Source organism: Engraulis encrasicolus, chromosome 20 (genome assembly GCF_034702125.1).
Source record: "Engraulis encrasicolus isolate BLACKSEA-1 chromosome 20, IST_EnEncr_1.0, whole genome shotgun sequence".
In the NCBI taxonomy this organism is placed as follows: domain Eukaryota; kingdom Metazoa; phylum Chordata; class Actinopteri; order Clupeiformes; family Engraulidae; genus Engraulis; species Engraulis encrasicolus.
In genome coordinates, this window is record NC_085876.1 from 35,823,235 (window position 1) to 35,843,585 (window position 20,351).

Sequence of the window (20,351 nt, forward strand, 5' to 3'; positions counted from 1 at the left end):
CAAAAGTAAAACCAAAAATACAGAATTATGACACGATGTAATATTGAGTTCAACAAAGTTGCTTTTGCACACATCTGTAGTTGGGCAGGTGCGTAGGATATTATCCCAGTCGGGTTGTCATTCAAGTGTGTAAAGAAATCCCAAGGCACTGTCCATTCCACCAACAAACTTTGGTAACACTTCATTTTAGGGATACATCTATTAGCACTAATACATACAATGTTCCTGTATATGTAACTTGTAAAGTACAAAGCAAAATTAAACATTTATTAGGCATGTATTCGCAAATGTCTTGTTCATGCACAATAAGGGATTTATTACCCATTTAATCTTAGTTAGGACCTAGTAGGCCTTAGCATTTGCTTAGTACAGGCCTTATATGCAGGCATTAACGTTGTATGTATTAGTGCTAATGGATGTATCCCTAAAATAAAGTGTTACCCAAACTATAATACAACGTTTCGGTCATCCAACCTTCTTCAGGTAGAAGACTAAAGATAAGAAGGTCGGATGACTGAAACGTCGTATTAAAGTTTGTTGGTGCAATGGACAGTGTGCGGGATTTCTTTACACTTGAATGATGTAATATTGAAAAATGCATCTGTCATGTCACGTATAGTTTTACATCTCGTTAATACTCCTCTCCTTATCTGGATCCTATCCTATCCTGTCTGCTTCTGTCTATGCAAGTTTGTCGCAAAATTTGCCCTCCAGAGGGCCCCACATCCACCTGTTGCTTAGGGGCCCTGGGCCATCTTAATCCGCCCCTGTCCACCACAGTCAATGCTAAGACCAGGCTTCCCCCTCTGCGGCTGCAAGGGTCTTCTCCCCTGCTCAAGGGTCTGTTTCATGTCTGTTTTCACAAGTGGAATGCCATTTTGAAATCAAAATATGATTCCTTACCACACACTGATGTATAGCATCTGTACACATTCAGGTGTATTATTTATTATGTAGACATTGCACCTCTGCATTCATGTAACACAGGTCATGGAGGAAGGCCATGAATGAAGGAACGCTATCTCTTCGGTTTATATCGGTGGACTTGGAGCTGTTTGGCTGTCCATAAGTTATACAACACTTGAAGGAATCATGCGATTGCGAGCACAAGTCTACTCCAACAGGTAGCAGCTGTCTAACGGTGAAGTTTGTTTTGTTTTGTCGCGTCTGTTTTTGTTGTTATTGTTGTTGTTGCTGTAATGACTTCAACATACGGAGGAATACAAAACTCAATCTGAAAGTGATCTTCAATCTGAAACTTTTTTTTGTCTTCCAAGGACTAGTCAAGCGAAGTGATGAGGTTGTCTGGAGCGGTCGTGCTGGTGTTGATCAGCGGTAAGTGGAGTGCTGTGGGCATCTTGACTATGCTGCTCCTGTCTGACACTTCAGGGGGCTACACTAAGAAGCTGGCTCAGGAGAACACCAGGGGAAGTTAAGAGGTAACTTGTAGAGAGTTACTTGTGCACAATCACCAAAATCCACAAAAAGATTACGTAGGCCTATTTTCTGAAAAAAGGTTCGCACACTCCTTTGGATTTTTTTCTTCTTTAAGTTATTTTTTTCTTTTTATTCATTCATTCAATGGCGCCATTGCCATTGAATGAATGAATAAAAACAAAAAGAAAAAATAACTTAAAGTAGAAAAAAATCCAAAGGAGTGTGCGAACCTTTTTATAGAAAATAAGTTTAGAGGTAAATCATCTAATAAAAGAGCCTGGAGTCCTCATTTTCTTGAGGACTCCAGGCTCTTCTATTAGATGATTTACCTCTTATCTTAACTTGGTGTACACCTGAACCAGCTTTTTAGTATAGGCCCCTGTTCTGTTCTGTTTCTTGTTTCTTGTTCTGTTTCAGAAATCTGTTTTATGTGGTTGTCTGTCTGTGTTGTACTACCCAGGCATAAATGATTGGCTTTATTAAAACCACAGGTGCTACTGTGTGGCCTACAATGAAAGACTGTGATGATCACACTGCGATGTCAGTTTGAATTAATATTTGTAAATGTAGTATTTTTTTTATCCAAGAGTGGAAGCTTTTGTTTGTAAAAATGCAATCCTTGCACTGTATATGAAGTAATATTCACACACTTCCTGAATTCAATGACATGCAGGGCAGCCTGAAATGATGAAACTGATTGACAGGAAAATGCTGTTATGTACAGTAAACACCATAAACATCCTTAGTGCCACACAAGCATATTAATCTGTAATTAGATACTTTGTTTAAATGCAGTCGAAAGGTGATAGTGTCCGTCTATTCTATCTATGTGTTGATACTTTAAAAACAAGATCTAATCAACACGGTGGCATTACATATGATGACATCGTACTTGACTTTGGCATGCTGTTGGCAGAAAAGCCTGTTGCCACCATGGCAACTGAGATTTCAGATTAGATACACACACTCAAGTGGTGTGACTATAGCATAAGAAAAGGCATACAGTTATTTGTTATATCTTCCAACCTCTCCCATCTTTTATGACCTGTCCTGTCTCTGCCCCATCTATCATCTCTATCTTTTCCTCTTCAGCAGCAACACTGCCTTTGACTATGAGCTCGCCTTACAGGTTGTTTGTGATGCCACAAGACTAATGCCTCTTTTCCACTGCCAGTTTTCTAGTAGGCCTACAGCTCCACAAAGCATGACTCGGCCTCCACTTTTTGCTTTTTGAATAGGCACGACACAGCTCAATCGTGAAGCAAAAAGTGGCAGCCGAGTCACGCTATGTCGACCTGTAGGTCTACCAGAAAACCGGCAGTAGAAAAGAGGCATAAAGTCATCCCTCTTGGCCTTTAAGAAGTTTGTGAAGGCTTCATATAATTTGTAGACTACTTTACCTGAGTAGAACTTAATATTGCATATAATAACATTGGTCTCTAATGTAATAATGTAAGGTAATGTAAACTAATATATTTTAAATATTTTTTGGTCTTTTTTGACTTTATTCAGGATAGTACAGTGCAGATGGTGGCAGGAAGCGAGTTGGGAGTGAGAGATGGGGAAGGGTCTGCAAAAGGATCCGGCCTGGAATCGAATCCGGGTCCGCCGCATAGCAAACAAGTGCCCTACCATTTATGCCACGGTAGGGCCAAACTAATATACTTTTATGTAATAAAATGTAATACAATGTGATATGTGCTCTACCCAGCGGCCTGTCATGGCTATGAGGCGCACGTGTTGGTGGAGGGCGTGCCGCTGGAGCTGTGGGGGCTGGAGGAGGGGGCAGAGCCCTGGGACGCCCTGAGGGAGCTGGGGGCCGAGATGCACCGCGCCTTCAAACACGCCGTGGGCGGCGAAGTCAGGTGGGTGCCGCTGCCGTTTTGTTACCCATTGTGATGATGTATACCGTGCAGCCGTGGCCTAGTGGTTAGAGAGTTGGTCTTTCAATCTAGGGGTTGCCGGTTCGAATCCCACTTGACCTCTCCCTACATCTCCATCCATGGCTGAAGTGCCCTTGAGCAAGGCACCTAACCCCACATTGCACCAGGGACTGTAACCAATACCTGTAAGTCGCTTTGAATAAATGAAAGCGTCAGCTAAGTGCAATGTAAAAATGTAATGTATACATGGGTTGCATGTTTGTAAACACCCCCAGCTGCTGCTGCGCACACCTGACTGCACTCTTCAACCTCAGATTGTTGGAAACTGCTGTCACACAAAAAATGAGCTCACGAGGTTGGCTGCTTAGCATCTTGCCCCTCCTCACAACACTGATGTTTGTTAACGTGAAACCTACGTATGTACTGTATACCCAGACCCTTTATGCAAATGTTGGCCTATATCAGGGATGTCGACTCGGGGGGCCAGGGGGCCAAATTTGGCACAGGGAGTCATTCTATTTGGCCTGCGAGATCATTCCAAATGTTTGCCCACATACACCATTAAAGGATAACTCCAGCCAATTTGTAATGCTCACACTACCCTGGACTTGTCAGTACCTGAGATTTTTTTTTCTTCTTCAGCCTTTTCCGAGGTCCTGGTCATTGTTATAGGGACAGTTGTTTGTTTACATTAAATGTTCTTAACCTAGGCCTACTCCAAATATTTTCCCAAAAGGTATCGCTGTTTGCTAGTTGTCTGCTGATGTTGCATAACCTTTTGGATGTTTTTGGGAATAAATAAAAATGTTTTTTTGAAATGTAAACAAACAGCTGTCCCCATTACAATGACCAGGATCTCGGAAAAGGCTGAAGAAGAAAAGAAAATCTCAGGTACTGACAAGTCCAGGGTAGTGTGAGCATTACAACTGGATGTTGAAATTGGCTGGAGTTAGTTATCCTTTAAAGCAAGTGAATACGGACCAGTAACATCTCACACTCGTATACTGCAGAATATGTGCAGGGCTGGCTCCTTTGATCTACTATATATGATTGGAGTGAGTGTTTGTGAACTTTGCCTTTGAGTATTACACTAAACACACGCAAACACACCTTTTTAATTTTTATTTATTTATTTATTCATTTTTTTTTTTTTTTTAAAAAAAGTTGAGTTCGGCCCATGACTTTGTCCAGATATTAATTTTGGCCCACTGTGAATTTGGCATCCCTATACAGGTATATACTGTATCTTTGTACAGTGTTTACAAACAAATGTGCAGATAGATACGAGTTACCAGGGAGTGTAGTAGTTTGGTAATGTGCACACTGTCGATTGTGCAATGTACACAGACAAGAGGATCTATGTTGACACACTCAGCTGTGTTAGGAAAGCCCGACATTGAGCTGTGCCACAAAAAAAACATCTTTGCTGTCCATCTTGTGCAACATGTGTCTCGTCAGTTCGGCAAGGCCGAAGAACACTTGCACACAGAGCCCAAGGGCAAAACACTGATAGGGCCCCCACCACCAATGCAAGAGAGCCCTTGGCCCGGGTGCATATTCCCCACTCGGAGGTAGTGGCCATGGCGGACGGTCGGAGGGTGTGCGTGGCGTACACTTTCCCAAAGTCTAGTGCATTAGCCCTGGAAGTCTGTCAGCCTAATAAGTCACGCCCAGTGATTGGATACTACGCAGACTTCACCATACAGTAGAGTATCCAATCACTGGGTGTGATTACGAAGGCTGATACACTTGGAAGGGCACACACTAGACTTTGAGAAATGGCCAATGTCCATCACGGTATTCTTATGTGCCTTTGCCTGTATTCTTCAAGCAATGAGATCTCGGAGGGTGTGGACATGGCGGTGCGTCTGGGCCTATCGCTGGTGAGCGAGGTGCGGGACTCGAGCGAGGGCGTGTGGGAGCAGATCTCGGAGGAGGCGGAGCGGCTGGCCAGCCAGCTGGAGGAGGAGACGCGGCGGCGCGTGGTGGCCATCGAGAGCCACGCCGAGGCCTACGCCAGCGAGGTGCGTTTGGCGGGGAAAAGACTTCTTGCTACATCAGCGGTGCCCAAAACGGGCAAGTCGGGACCCCTAGGGTGCAAAGAGGGTCCTGGCAGGAAAAAATTGGGTACCACTGTGCTACATACAGCATATTCTGACATTAGGGGAATGGGGTATAGTGGTGTGTGGGGGATATTGTCTTAGCACACTTTGGGCCCCTTATGTCTATTGTCTATATGTTTGTTCTTGAGGAGATGTGTAACGGTCAGCACTTGAGTTACCCCTGGGGGATATAAAGTTTACCTTGCCCCAGTACCAATTAAGCATCGTTGCAATGCCACAGCATTGTAAACGGTGTCAATGTACTGTATGTTTGTAATTGTAGGCTATATGAGATGTCAGTCACATAAGATCTGACTATGGCTGAACCTGAAGAAATGGACTTGTCCGATGTGAAAACAAATACCTGTATCCGTATGGGCCAATAACTTGACTTGACTTGAAAGCTTTAATGTCCTTAAAAAGGCAATTTGTCTTACAGCACAGCAGAATGACATAAAACACATAGGCCAAAAAAAACCCACACAGGAATAGGAATCTAATCCAGTGTTTCCCAACCAGGGGTACGTGTACCACTAGGGGTACGCGAACACACTGCAGGGGGTACTTGGAAAAATGTTACTACAATAACAAATGTATGGACACTGGGATAGAGAAAACGATATACAGTAGAACATGAATTAGGGGGTACTCATGGCACAACTTAGAGTCTTAGGGGGTACACGAGACAAAAAAGGTTGAGAAAACATGAATTAGGGGGTACTCATGGCACAATGTAGAGGCTTAGGGGGTACGTGAGACAAAAAAGGTTGGGAAACATTGATCTAATCCATCAATCTAATCGATCAGGTGCGGCGTAAGATCGACCAGAACCTGCTGGAGATCCAGAGGAACACGGTGCCCGTGGTGCACACCTTCCGCGGACAGCTGGAGCAGACCGCCCTCAACATCCGCAAGAGCGCCCAGTCACTCCTCGGAGGCTTCGCCACACTCTGGGAGTCCGAGTGAAGAAGACATTGGGTCTTTCTCAAAACCTAGCCCAGTGTCCTTCCAAGTGTATCAGCCTAATTAGTCACGCCCAGTGATTGGATACTTTTTGGTGAACTCTACAGAATATCCAATCACTGGGTGTGACTAATAAAGGGTATCCAATCACTGGGCGTGACTTATTAGGCTGATACACTTGGAAGGACACTGGCCTAGGCTTTGAGATTGACCCACTATCAGGGGCGTTTGTGATGGCACATGGCTCCTTTTGCTGTGCAAGCGCGTATGCACACTTTGCCATTTCAGTACATTTTAGAATGCATTTGAAATGGCAAAGTAGGCATGCGTGCTGCACAGCAAAAGCAGCAATGCGCCATCACGAACGCAGCCAGAGAGTTTGTCATGGGTTACATTCCATTATCCTATGGGTGCATTCCAATATGTACACTCCCGTCCTCCACTTGTGCTTGTGGCCTCGCCCCGCCTCCTGGCCCTGCCTCCATGTAGAAAGCAATTAAGTTTCCCAGCTGTCAGCCTAGCCACAACAACTTTTGGGGGACTGTTTTTCATTCACCATCCCAGTTGCAAATGAGAAAATGACATTGGACTTGTGCTTTTGCAAGATATTGAATTAATTTTCTGTCGCCAGTGACATCATCATGAGGTCACAAGCAGGCAAGTGAGCAAGGGAGGATGGAAGTCCGCAGATTGGAATCCACCCTATGACTACCGTCCTCCTTGACCTGTGCTTGTTTCCCCACAGTCAGTTTCCCTGCTGTCAGCCAAGCGGCCACAACTTTTGTTAGACTTTTCCCCATTCAAACCCCTCAATTGTAAATGCAAAAAAAGTTCTTTGAATTGCGCTTTTGCGAGTCAATGGTGTTGCCACAAGCACAAGGGAAGATGGGAGTTAAGAAAATGGAAAGAACCCATGCTGTTTTATTTTGGCTGCTTTGTATTATAACTTTCAGGCTGGACCATAGATGAAGTTTTATGTAGATTTAGAGGGACATGTCTGTAGACTTGCAGACACGATGAATTGAATAGCCAAAATAAATTAACATCCGCATTGGATTTGGTTGTTTTGAGTCCCTTATCATGGTGTATAGGCTACGAGGTAAAATAAATTCTACTAAGTATTAGTAGAATTGAAAAAAAAAAAGTTTTATTTATTTCTCATTTTTGGCAGGCCCACATTGTAGTGGTTGATACATTCAGGCTGGGCCACAACATAGTTGCTTTGTAGATATATTATTTAACTTAGTGCCTGTAGATTTCTGGCAAATTAAATAAACACATGAACTCTGCATTGGCTTTGGTTATTTTGAGTCGTTTAGCAAGGTGTAGGTAATCCAATTGTACCCAAACTGGGGGTCGGGGGGGTCACAGACAATATTGATTTGTAAGGTCAATAAGTGTATTGACAGCTTTCGTGTAGGGAATTTAAAAATTACAATTTAGCTAATTTGAAAAGGAGAACAATTTTTACCATTTGGAATATGACCGGGCAAGAGGGGGGGTTGTGAAAATATTGTCAGGTCAAAAAGGGGGGACCCCAGGAAAAAAAAGTTTGGGAACCACTGAGGCTGGTCTCCCCTCAAAAGAATAACACTGCATAGTCCAACATTTTCAAAAGAAACTTCATTTATCTTTGTTCCCCAGCAGATATGTACAGGTAATACATATACATACATATATATTTATACATATTTATGTATTTCATATATATATTTGGCATGATGGAAAAAAGGTTGATAAAAATTTAAACGTTGGAAACAAACAAATAAACAAAACAAAAACTAACAAAACGATGTACCATTGGAACATTACAGAGCATGGAGGCCCAATGAAGATCAAACCGTACAAAATAATAGAAAAGAAAAAAACAAACTCCGGAGCAAAAACAAAAACACAACGTAACAAAACGGTTATACTAAAAAAAAATATGATGTAACTGGATAGCATCTCGTGCATACACATTTGAAATAGATCTCTCTGAGATTTCGAGGTGTACAGTATAGTAGTAGTCGAGCTCTTCTTGCTCAGCGTCATTTTCAAGTCCATCAGATCCAACCCTCCCTTTGCCATAACCCCCCTCCAAAGGTTGACCAGGAGGTTGTCCCAAGAACATGGTTAAGTGATAAACCAGGCTCAGTTAACCTGCAGGAAGTAGTGAACCTGCTAATAGATATACCTGCATGCATTATCTAGTTAAGAAAATGAGGACTCCAGGCTCTTCAATTAGATGATGTACCTCTACCACAAGGTTAACTTCACCTGGTTTACTACTGAACCAGCTTCTTAGTATACCCCCCAGCTCTTCACAGTAACGCCCACCTATATACATGACAGGGACAGACACACAGTACAGTCAGGTGCTTGACACAGAGACTTCCAGCGACATTATGACATCTCTTCTCCAGGCACAGCGTCTGATGAGGAGAAGAGGAGGAGGAGGAGGAAAAGGAGGACGGGCATCTCCTTCGCATCTTTAACAGATTCATCTTCGTCACGAAAAAGAGAGAGCAAAAGATGGAAGGCAGAAATAATAATAATAAAAAAACCCAAACAAGAACGTGGCAATAAAAGAGCTGTCATGTTTGAAGACACACACACACCTTTAGGGCGATGGAAACGAGCGCTATCAGGAGGAAAAGGTTTTGCTAGCATCAGGAGATCAGGAGAGAGAGTTTTGCTACCAGTCAATGCACGGTTGTGGTTTAGTCAGTTTTGTCAGTCCGGGGTCTACTATGTTAACCAGTCTGAGAGTCAGTGGTGTCAAATGGGCCATTAGTGCGGCCCGCTGTAGAGTCCATGAGGTGGAAGGAGGATGCCAGTCAGTGATGGGCAACCTGCATTCAGAATCTACAAATCCAGTGCCACACATTGCAAATTACATGGTTAATAACCTGTCCAATTCAACCAGGCGATTGCCTAATTGGACAGGTAAAAATTAAGTCATTTGGAATATGTGGCACTGGATTTGTAGCTTGTGAATCCAGGCTGCCCATCACTGCAAGCCGTGCCAGGCGTACCAAGCCGTCCCAGGTGTGGAGCGCAGGCAGGCGGGTTGGCGAGCAGGTGGTCGGGCCTAGCCGATGGTGATGCCAAATCCGCACTGGAACTTGTTCTTGCGGTGGTTGAGGAACGCGCCCAGGGCCAGCGTGAGGGGGAGGGGCAGAAGCTTCTTCTCCAGCGTGGCACCCACCACCCAGTTACTGTCGACGGAGCCTGGAGAGAGACAGACAGGTAGGTAAGTAAGTATGCCCTTTATTAGATAGTAGATAGTAGTAGCTTTATTGTCCCCCATGGGGGAAATTTCTTCTAGTGAGAGGAGCGTAAGACATGAAAACAAACACAATACAGTCAGATTACCAAGCACATTTACCCCTAGCAACACAGACATACCGGTACGTAAAACCATCACCACAGCCACCACCAAGTAACTCTCAACTGAGCGTGGATAGAGAGAGAGAGAAGTAACACTATTACTGTCAACGGAGCCTGGGCTCGCACTCACGCACGCGCACAAGTTAAACACTTGAAAATATCACCACCATCAGTCTCAAAGGCCGTTATAAAAGGTTGATTGCAAGCGATTCAATATTTTTTCAGAATTGCCTTTTGATTACACAGCAACCGTGCCATAAGGGTTTGAAAACGCAAAAGACTCCTTCAGAGGGGAGTTTTGAAGACGAACCAGGCTGCGTCTACGTCCAAACGGCAAAACAAGGAAAATATGTTCACGTTGCAATCCACCTGCTCGTCACAATTTCAGACCCCAACCGTGCGGTTGCCATGTGTATGAAAGACACTTCCTAGAAAATATTCTGTCGTCTTCACCAGCAACTGTCCTCGAACATTAAGAGGACGAGATACCACTTTTGTGTCGTCTGTTTTGATCATTTCCATATAAACGGAGCCTTACCCTTGAAGAGCAAGTTGGCTTTGGGCAGATCCAGCTGGTAGCCAAACGTCACACTAGTGTCCTGCATGCGAGCACTGGCCTCAAACTCCACACCCAGCTGGAGCTGAAAAGGCACAGAATACAATACAATGGACTCACTAAACAGAACAAAATATAACAGTGAAATACAGTTGCATAGAACAGAGTAGAACATCATTTACGGGTTGGTTCTTTCAATGGAATTGGGAACTCGAGCAATATAGCACAAGCACCCAACGACATTATTGAACAGCTAGAAGTGTATGAATGAATAATAAATAAGAGTGCAGATCAAAATGCTACTGCAGATGATGGATATATATGAATGTCAGGAATTATAAACTTTCTGTGAGCTTAAAATATGCAGAGGGGTTATCAGGGTTATCAGTAACACTAATGCACACAAATCAATATCTCTACAGAACGTGACTGACAAAGACCTACACATCACCAATCGAAAATCAAAGAAAAACTGTTTAGTTTCCACGGTGGGTGCCCGGGCAGGCAGACACACTCACAGACCTCTTACCGTGTCATTAGCCTTGTGGTAATAGGAGCAGTGTGCACCAGCTCCCCCTAGTGTCATTGTGGCGATAAAGTTGCTTCCTTGAAAAGGAGAAAAACACAAAACCAACAACATATCAAAGTCATGTAGAAGCCATATGATTGACATGTATGCTAGGGGTGGGGTGGGGGGGGATACACTATCCAGTTTTAACCAAACCCAAACAGAACGCACACACATACACCAGTGCTAACATACGCACACCAACCCACCCCTCTATTAAAATTATAACCCTTCATAACCTTTTTTCCCAGATATAAACAAAAGATATAACAATCATTAGTGAAACAATACACAGTATACATTGTAGTGTCATAATGTCGAATGTAATAGTCTTCTAGGTGGTCCTACTCCATAAGTGTTGAACAAACACAACAACATTTAGGAGTTGTTTATACATGGTTTACAAGCTGTTTACACATCGGTTTCTGCCTCACCAAATTTACACGTACACCAAGTTTTAGAAAGTGCATTTAAAACTCTGGTTTAAAAAAAAAAAAAAAAAAATCACTTTAGGGGGATAAAATGTCACAATGGAGTTTTTATTTGTATCCACATGTAGTGTTTACATGTATATGCATAAAAAAAAAATCTGATTTTATAAATATCCGCACACGTGTAACAACACCTACAGCAAGTCCACGCCTGGGCCTGGTGCAGCACCTGAGCTCACCTGCGTCTCGTCTGGCCAGGGACGTGACTGAGCTCACTGTCTGACTCTGATTTTTCATCTTTCATCCGATTCCTTTTTTTTTTTTCTTAATCTTTTTTCTCTCTGTTTCTTTTGTATTGTTGTTGTTAAATCTAACTGTTAGGCACATGGGGATGCATATCTTGTTCGACTTGTGCTATACAAAAGTTGTTATTACTCTTACCTGTGTATCGTCCAGCCAGGGACATGACCGTGCCCTCCTCCCCCGGCCGCCGGTGGTACACCAGCTCACCGCCCAGCGCCAGAGACGGCGTGATGGACTGCAGATAATGGGCTACAAGGATACCTGGAAGAAAGGAGGATAAAAAGAAAGAAAGAAAGAAAGAAAGACAGAAAGAGAGACAGAAATAGAGAGGGGGGGGGATAAGATAAAGAAGGAACATGGTGAAAAAGAGAGATGTTTATGTGATATGGATGGAATCCAACAGCTAGGAGGGATCGCGGGTGGAGAAAAAAAGGGGATGCATACAACAAAGGACATTATGGGACATAACAAGCAGGGCTCGGATTTTATGTCCAAAAGTTTTGAGATATTTGATATGTTAAAGGGACACTGTGACAGATTTTTAGTTGTTTATTTCCAGAATTCAAGCTGCCCAATGTTACCTTTTTCATGAATACTTACCACCACCATCAAATTCTAAGCATTCATTATGACTGGAAAAATTGCACTTTTCCTACATGAAAGGGGGGATCGTCTCCATGGTCCGCCAATTTGAATTTCCAAAAATAGCCATCTTTAGCTGCAAAAATGACTCTACTTGGACCATACTAGAAAATATTGGTTTATTACTTAGTAAACTTTCGTGTAAAGATCAAATTTGGCAATAGGCAGCCCAGTTTCACTGAGCAGCATAGTTGCAGTACCTTTTTTGACCATTTCCTGCACAGTGTCCCTTTAAATATATAAACGGTCTGTAACACCTTTATTAGCCAAATTGCTACAAGTGAATGGATGCAAATAAAAGCATCACTATTTCTTCCTACAAAGTAATAAAGTACAGTATGTTTGAGTCATCCATGTAACGGTTTCAAAAGGCATTTCCCCCCTTATGTTCAAAGTTTGCATAGTAACTGGACACTGACTTCATAGCGCATTATGTAAGGGATAATGTATTGTCCACACGTGACTATAGGAAAATATTTGCCCGACGAGGCGAATAACACCCCCCGACGCCGAAGGCGGAGGGGTGTTATTCCGCTTCGAAGGGAAATATTTTCCTATAGTCACATGTTGACAATACATTATCCCGCTTATTATACGGCTTTTACCAACATTAGAAAACATAAATAGTTAACAAGTAGTTTAAAATAACATGTTTATTGCCATTTTATAGCGTGCGCAAAGAAAGATAGTTCGTGGAACGCTCATAATTTAAAAAGGTTACCAAGCAACAGAGTTTGGCTACTTTCTAACTTGTTACAGCCACGTTGCGCTTCATACTGTTTGCAGGCTGCCTCGTTCACTGCGCGATATCTAGGCTACTAAACCTGGGTTCTTAACAGGAATATTTATATCTAATCGGCGACAGTAGGCTATTCCAGAAAAAAGCATAGCAACCCAAGCACTGCTGTGCGCCCTGACCATGCTGTGCGCTGGATGGTTGGCTGGAGGAGGCAACTTCTAGCCTACAGGCTACACCCTTAAGGAAACTGTCAACGAACTCCTCACTTGTAAAAAAAAAAAAATGAAATAAAAAATACTAGGCAATAGTGTTAATAAAAGATGTCACGACAGCGGCCGGCGGACAGTGACAGTTTGCTTTGTTGGAACAGCAACACTCGGACATGAAATGTTGCTGATGAATCCTGATGGGCTACCACTCTGCCTTTTTTGTTATTAACTTCGTCAGGATGACATATCTGTTAAAATTAATCGCTGAATGAGAGTTCTAGTGTTGTTGCAATTCGTCTTGAGACGTTTGAGAAGTGGTTGGTTACCGGAGCATCAGTGGGTTATCAGCAGCGTGCGTTAATCGCGCTGCTGCCATTCTGCTAAAAATCAGAAGGCAAGACATATCAGTGAAGATATGACCGATCTACTTGCGGAGTGATCTCTGAAGTGACCAAACTCGTTGCCATTGGCAGCGGGTATTATTAGGTGGGCATTACAGAAAAGTAGTGACCACCGAACGTTGGGTCCGCCCATTGAAAGTGAATGGGAGCTCTTGCACCATTCTAGAATGCCGTATAATAAGGGGAAATAAATAATAATAATAATCATCATCATTTTTATTTGGACTGCCTTTCAACCCAAGGACACTTTACAGGGCAGAATGGTTACATTGTCACGTGTTAAGTAAGTAGAGGAAGTAGGTTCCTGCTTACCAGATCCCACGAGCACGTCCGGGTTGCCAAACGTCACGGCCGCTGTAAAGTCCTCTCCTCTGAACTCTGCGTCAGTCTGCCAGTTCACAAACTTCTGCTGCTGCGTCTGTTTGCGTCACAGGAATTGAGAGTTTGAAATATAAAGCTATGAGCAAGATCTTCAACCTCAACAACACACGGTAAAATGCATACACACACAAACAGATACGAACACACACAGATACACAAATTACCTGTAGGGCCACTTTAGAGCGTATTCTGTCTGTGACCTGGTGAATGATCTGTGCATTTAGACTTCCGCTGTTGTCCATGTCTCCCACCATTACAGGATACGACTAAAGCACAAGTGGACAGACAAACAAGCAGAGTTACTCCATCATACGCACAAGTATAGCTTTGAAAAAATGATGAATGCACCAATGAAATGTATTGGCAGACTGTGTACAAATTAGGTGTGGCGAAAATGTTAAAAAAATCTTAACCGGCTACTGAGTTTCATTAACGGGTGGTTTACCGGTAATCTTAAATAATACAACGTCCACCTGCCTGATATGCACAGCACTGAAATGTTTATTTTATTTTATTTTTCACATAAACCTTTTTTTTAGCTGCACAGACAGGACCCATGTCACCTCATGTCCAGCGGCGTACAAATAGAAACTATTGGCTCTGTGCTGTGGTTGCGCTAATTCCGCTATGGGACGACTCATGCTCACATTTATCATATTTAGATATTGGGTACTCAGGACACTCAAGTATGGCCAGCAAGCACACAGCAATCACGTGTGAAATTGTAATATGAAATCGTGTGATCAAAAGACCAAGTCCCTAACTAGTAGTCCACAGCAGATGAGGTGAGGCCAGGGGGATATATGGATGTAGCCAGGGAGACGATGGAAGAGGAGAGGTGAGGCCCCGGCCGTGGCTGAAACAATTAGGGCATTGACTGTTACACCTAGGACCACAGTTCGATTCCTGGGTCCGAGGTCATTTCCCCCCCCTGTCACCATCTCACACTGTCCTTACTAATTTAGGCATAAAAGCCCCTAAAATACATTTCAAAAAAGAGAAAGTGGAGAAGAAGAGAGAGAAGGGAAAGGAAAATAAGAAGGAGGAGAGGTAGAGTACCTCAGCGGGACCCGTCTGCTTGGCTCCCACGTACGTGGCCCCAAACCGGTAACTGGAATCTCCCAGAGTGCTCAGCATGACAGTGTGGTTCACCTTGGGAAAGACAAGAGACCGAAGACGAGAGGCAAGGTCAGTCAGACTCAAAGTCAAGGAGTCTGTACTTTCCCCAAAAGGACAACTTCTGAATGTACAAACTGACCAAACGCTGCAGCAAAAGCAGAAATAGAACAGTAATTCAAAGAAATATAGTAATAATGAGATGAATAGAAAGCAGCCAGGAGGCATGGGGATTAATGCACCATACTGCAAATACGGGGCTAGGAGATTTATTTCGCCTTAATTATGATAGATCAGTGAAGATTGGATAGGAAAGTGGTGAGAGAGAGACAGGGTAGTAGGGATGGTATCGGTTTCGGTATCGGCACCCGATACGGCTCATTATACTCGTCCTCGTCAAGCACTTGCCGATACCAGGAACGATACTGCTATTACACAAAACAATGCAAAATCTTGTCACATTCTGTGGACTTGAAAGCATTATGGAAAAAGTGCCACCTCATACATTTACTAACATTTAAATCTACATGGAAATGGACAATAAAAATATCACAGGTGGAAAAAAACAAGGCCATACATTTATTTTCATTGTATTTTGGTGGTAAAAGGTATCAGTATCGGTACTCGGTATCGGCAAGAACACACATTAATGTACTCGTACTTGTATCGGTTTTCAAAAAAGTGGTATCGGTGCATCCCTACAGGGTAGGGCTGGGAAATTAGTAGGCCGAACTCAAACCCGGATCCCCCGGTACACGGAAAGGATGTTCCATGCAGAGCATCACAGCACCCCGTCCCACCTGGACTTAGATTTGAGTCTGATCCATGGCCATTTCCTGAGCCTTTCCCCATCTCTCTCCCGCTAATTTCCTGTTTCGTTCTCTCACAAACACACTTTCCTATCAATAGAGGCAAAAATTCCCTAAATATATATAAAAAGGGCATTGGGAGGACAATATTGGCAGTCAATGTCATCAAGAGAGAAGCTATGCTTCGGTTAATGATTAGGAGCTATGATACAGTTTGGCGTGCATTCCTCAAACACTAACGTAGTCCTCTGATCTGATCAATATGCACACCAATAATTCCGGTAAATAACTACTGGTACAACAATGCTCTTGCAAGTCAGATGTAAATGTAAGAACTTCAAAGTCAAAACGAGTGCATAGATTTCCACAGCATCACGCAAGTCAAAACACGATACATCTACTGCGTATTCTGTGCACTTCCACTGTGCTGCTCCATTCTAAGCCCTTTTTCAAGGACAGCTTATTTGCACAGAGGGTCTGAAGCCTAGGGGCTATGAATACACACTACAGTGTTTTTCCTAGAATTAATCAAAAGACCTCAAGTGGAAGCAACAGAAACTTTCAGGCTAAAACTTAAAGGGGTATGCCACTACCACAGCATGTCGCTAAGCTACCGAAAGTCAATGCATCCGTGTAGCATGCTACAATGCTACACGGATCCACTGACTTTCAGTAGCTTAGCGACATATTCCCTCTTTTAACTTCTCTTAAAGCAAGACAACGCTTAACATGAAAAATAAGACACTTTACCATCTTTATAAACCCCAGCCAACGATTTTAACTGCATTAAGCCCCAAAATAGTGGCATACCCCTTTAACTCTTCACTAACATCGCTAGAATGAAAGATTGCACAAGGATGCAATAGAGACTCATACTCCTACGCACTACAACTGGCCATGCTTACAACATCTTTCACCAAAACCATATAGAAAAAAATCCTCACAGGAACAAGAGTTAAACGCAGTTGATTAGACAGGGAACAGAAAAACAGAAGGAGAATGTCCTTATCTGTCAGTTGCTGTGAGTGTGCGACTGACCTGAAAATAGTTGCTAAGTCCCTTGTTGACAGTCAGCCTCACTCCTTCCATCTGCATGGGGAAGACCTCTACAGGGAAAGAAGGAGTCGGGAAATTTAAGTTTAAGCACAATACAATACATCACATCACACCATCACATCATTACAGCTCTGACATTTTGTGTTTTTTTCAAAGGTCAAGCATCCACCTCAGGCATCTGTCATTCTAAATGCTAAAACCTGGAAGTCTTCTGACTTCCAGTGAATTAGCAGCTACAATTTATTACAGCCTCAATACAGACTTGAAGGATGATATTTGAGGTGCAGTACAAACCAACAACATATGCACGGCCATTTGGGGCAAAAATGTCAAAGGCCGTATCAGGACATCACTGCGAAGAGTTATGAAACAATATGATGGTGACCGTTAAAACCTTTGGGGAGAGTGCACTTCTGTATTGAGCAGGGCTTCCTAGCATTGTCTGAAGACCAAAGATACCCTACCAGAGAGAGCAAGCCACATGCAACCCAAAAACTGCAACGGTTTGGTGACAGTGTCAAGAGTACACTATTGCTGTGAGTGAGTAAATAACTGGTCATAACAGTCTTCAATTGCTCCTGATAGGACTACACCAATGGCCTCTCACTAACCTTTGCACTTGCGGTGACACTCCTCGAAGGCTCCAGGGTTGGGCAGCGGGGTCTCCGACTCTGAGGCCGGGGTGGTGGAGGCTCCACCGGGCGAGACAGGTGACACGGGGGGCATGGTGAAGCCTGGGGGCACGGAGACCAGACCGGCCCCACCTGCACTGCCGCCCGGAGGTGGCACTGGTGGGCTCGGAGAACTGGCAGCTAGCACACTGCCCATGCTGAAGGAGAGGGAGAGGGAGAACGAAACGAATGAATGAATGAATGAATGGCCGATTGAATGAATGAGCTAAGACGCTGTGAAGTACCGAAGCAGTTGGGTTGAATACTAATGATGATTCATATTTGTATTTAACCAATTGCATTTCAGGCAGATTACGTACTGCATTTACAGTGAAGATAGTAAATGGTCATGACATTGGCCACTGAGTGTCAATGTAGGCTAGCTACAATGGAATCAGCTACCCTTTAATGATGAAAATGTTTAGCCTGATTCGCAATACTCCAATACCAGCAATCAGATTAGGACATACGGAAATCTGTCAGAGGAACGAACATTGGTCTATCAAATCTGAACCCATCTTGCTTCCAAGCAAGACATCACCTGTCCAAGCAAGGATAGGTAACGAGTAATGACCAATGAATTAGCTAGCTACCCAGCTAGCTATGCTTTGCTTTCCCCGAAGGAAGACACAACGCATACACCTAAATCCAATAACCAAAGGAAAGTTTGCTTCATGATTAATTTCCGTCATTGCCACGTTTTTATAAACCCCGTGATATAAAATTTGATACTCACGTTGTGACTCAGAAGAGAAGGACGATACAACACCCGGCAGCAGAGCAGTCACGAAGTGGTAAACCAGCATGAGTTTTCAACACTGGTCCCGCCTTCCTTTGGTAGCAGGACATTTGATTGGACAGTCAGCACAACCGTTGAACAATGTGTTGCCTTTTCACCTGTCAATCCATACAGCCTAGACAAGCATGTGCGATTGATACCGGAGACGTGGGCGTGTCTTAACGTGCGATTTGACTTGGTGGATGTGATGCAAGTGAAATGTGCAAAGGTGGTTGGGTCCAAAAGCTCAAAGGAGGTGGGTCTTAAGAGTAACACTTCAGTCGATTGGGTTACAAAATGCGTCAAGACAGCTTGGTTGAGGAGTGGAATGATTTTTTTTGGTCCATGAGGTAAGATTTCCCCCTGAAGGTCATGATAGAACTGTTGGGGCCTGTCGTTCTACCCTATGGATCTTGATTTTCAACACATGACATGGCAGTAACAACTATGTTCACCCATCATTGAAAATTATGCAGTTTTAGTACAGTGTCCAGCTGGATATTTAATACCATTCAGTCACATAGTATTATTTGAATGAAAGATACTGTATACAAAATACAGCCATTCAGTAGGCCTAGGCCTCATTCACTGATGTCTACAGACAGAACTAAAAACAAGACACACAGGCGTTTAGTTGCAGTCAATTGTCTCAATTTTTTATTTTGTCAAAACCTTTTGTATCTTTTCTGTTAACACAAGTCATTTCGATGAGAGAGGTAGAAGAGAAAAAGAAAACATGACAATCAAATGAGGTGGTAGGCCTATGGCTGGTGACATTACCTTCAACACAAGAGGGGAAAAAAAAGAAACATTTTCACATACCAAATCAATATGCCAAAAATATTGGGAAGAACATCTAAACCACAAAATAAAAAAATGAAAATAAAATTAAGACATTTGGGTTGAGACTGGTCCAACTAGGTCTATCTCCCTGCTCCAAAACACAGGACGTGTGGGGAACAAGGTCAGTGTCAGACCCAGAAAGCTTCTCGGCTGTAAAGAAATTATAATACTGAGCTGGTGACCTAGTTCAATAAAAGTTCTACCTCTCTCATTCACATTCTGGTTTGACATATTCCAATTGTTTCTCATTTTGTTTTTTTAAGAACAGAGAAGGAAAATGTTTAAAAGAAAGAAAGAAAAAAACTCCACCAAAAATGTAACCATCTCCACTCAAAAAAAATAAAAAAAAAATGGAATTGGAATAAACTGAACTTTGCCCCCACCATGTTTTACTTGGGGCTGTTATACACAGACATACAACAGTTCACATTATTCATGGGGCACCAAATTTAGACATTAGGGTTTGTATTGGTCAAAATTAAAATAAAATAAAAAGAAATAATTTAAACATTTTGCACACTTTTTTAGACACTTGTCCTTTAACGGGCAAGCAGACGTTTTTTCAATATGGTGGGGTTAATCAAATTTGCGTAATTGAACAAATACTAGGCTCTCATCACTGGACTGGAGGGGATCCAATGTTTTGTCTGAGAGATTCCAAAGCCGTGACCCAATTTCGGCTATGGGAATGTTTTAATCCAAGTTTAACTTCCTGTTTGGAAGACAAATGTCTATTGAAACTAATGTTTGGATTTTTTCTTCTTCTCCATGGTGTGCAAAACACTTGCACCCTCCACTACCTCCAAGACACCCACACAGGTACTTTGACTGACACACACACACACACACACACACACACACACACACACACACACACACACACACACACACACACACACACACACACACACACACACACACACACACACACACACACACACACACACACACACACACACACACACACACACACACACACACACACACACACACACACACACACACACACACACACACACACACACGACTGTTTGCCACAGCCAAACATTCCATTTCAGGCAACGAGTGGCTACCACACAGTTAAGTCATCA

The 20,351-nt window shown here is 43.0% G+C and overlaps 2 protein-coding genes across 2 annotated transcripts; one reads left to right on the forward strand and one right to left on the reverse strand.

The window, feature by feature from the left end:
* The first annotated feature begins 922 nt into the window (after nt 1-922).
* Nucleotides 923-6,417, forward strand: LOC134435889 (apolipoprotein A-IV-like). The gene is made up of 5 exons (XM_063184930.1): nt 923-1,141; nt 1,278-1,335; nt 3,149-3,302; nt 5,152-5,344; nt 6,230-6,417. Exons 2-5 carry the CDS (start codon nt 1,296-1,298, stop codon nt 6,386-6,388), a joined length of 546 nt encoding a protein of 181 aa, XP_063041000.1. The 5' UTR covers nt 923-1,141; nt 1,278-1,295; the 3' UTR covers nt 6,389-6,417.
* Nucleotides 6,418-7,991: 1,574 nt separating this feature from the next.
* Nucleotides 7,992-18,480, reverse strand: tomm40l (translocase of outer mitochondrial membrane 40 homolog, like). The gene is made up of 10 exons (XM_063184931.1): nt 18,376-18,480; nt 17,580-17,797; nt 16,951-17,018; nt 15,047-15,139; nt 14,152-14,253; nt 13,919-14,024; nt 11,754-11,876; nt 10,843-10,919; nt 10,296-10,398; nt 7,992-9,598 (listed from the first exon to the last, which is right to left on the reverse strand). The coding sequence occupies exons 2-10, from the start codon at nt 17,794-17,796 to the stop codon at nt 9,459-9,461; spliced, it is 1,029 nt and encodes a 342-aa protein (XP_063041001.1). The 5' UTR covers nt 17,797; nt 18,376-18,480; the 3' UTR covers nt 7,992-9,458.
* Nucleotides 18,481-20,351: the final 1,871 nt, after the last annotated feature.

Coding starts and splice junctions, on each gene's coding strand:
- tomm40l (XM_063184931.1), bottom strand. CDS start 17,796: ATGGGCAGTGTGCTAGCTGCCAGTTCTCCGAGCCCACCAGTGCCACCT. Junction 17,019..17,579: donor GTGTCACCGCAAGTGCAAAG/GTTAGTGAGAGG, acceptor CTTTCCCTGTAG/AGGTCTTCCCCATGCAGATG. Junction 11,877..13,918: donor GGACGTGCTCGTGGGATCTG/GTAAGCAGGAAC, acceptor CCTTTCTTCCAG/GTATCCTTGTAGCCCATTAT.
- LOC134435889 (XM_063184930.1), top strand. CDS start 1,296: ATGAGGTTGTCTGGAGCGGTCGTGCTGGTGTTGATCAGCG. Junction 3,303..5,151: donor GCCGTGGGCGGCGAAGTCAG/GTGGGTGCCGCT, acceptor GTATTCTTCAAG/CAATGAGATCTCGGAGGGTG. Junction 5,345..6,229: donor CCGAGGCCTACGCCAGCGAG/GTGCGTTTGGCG, acceptor CTAATCGATCAG/GTGCGGCGTAAGATCGACCA.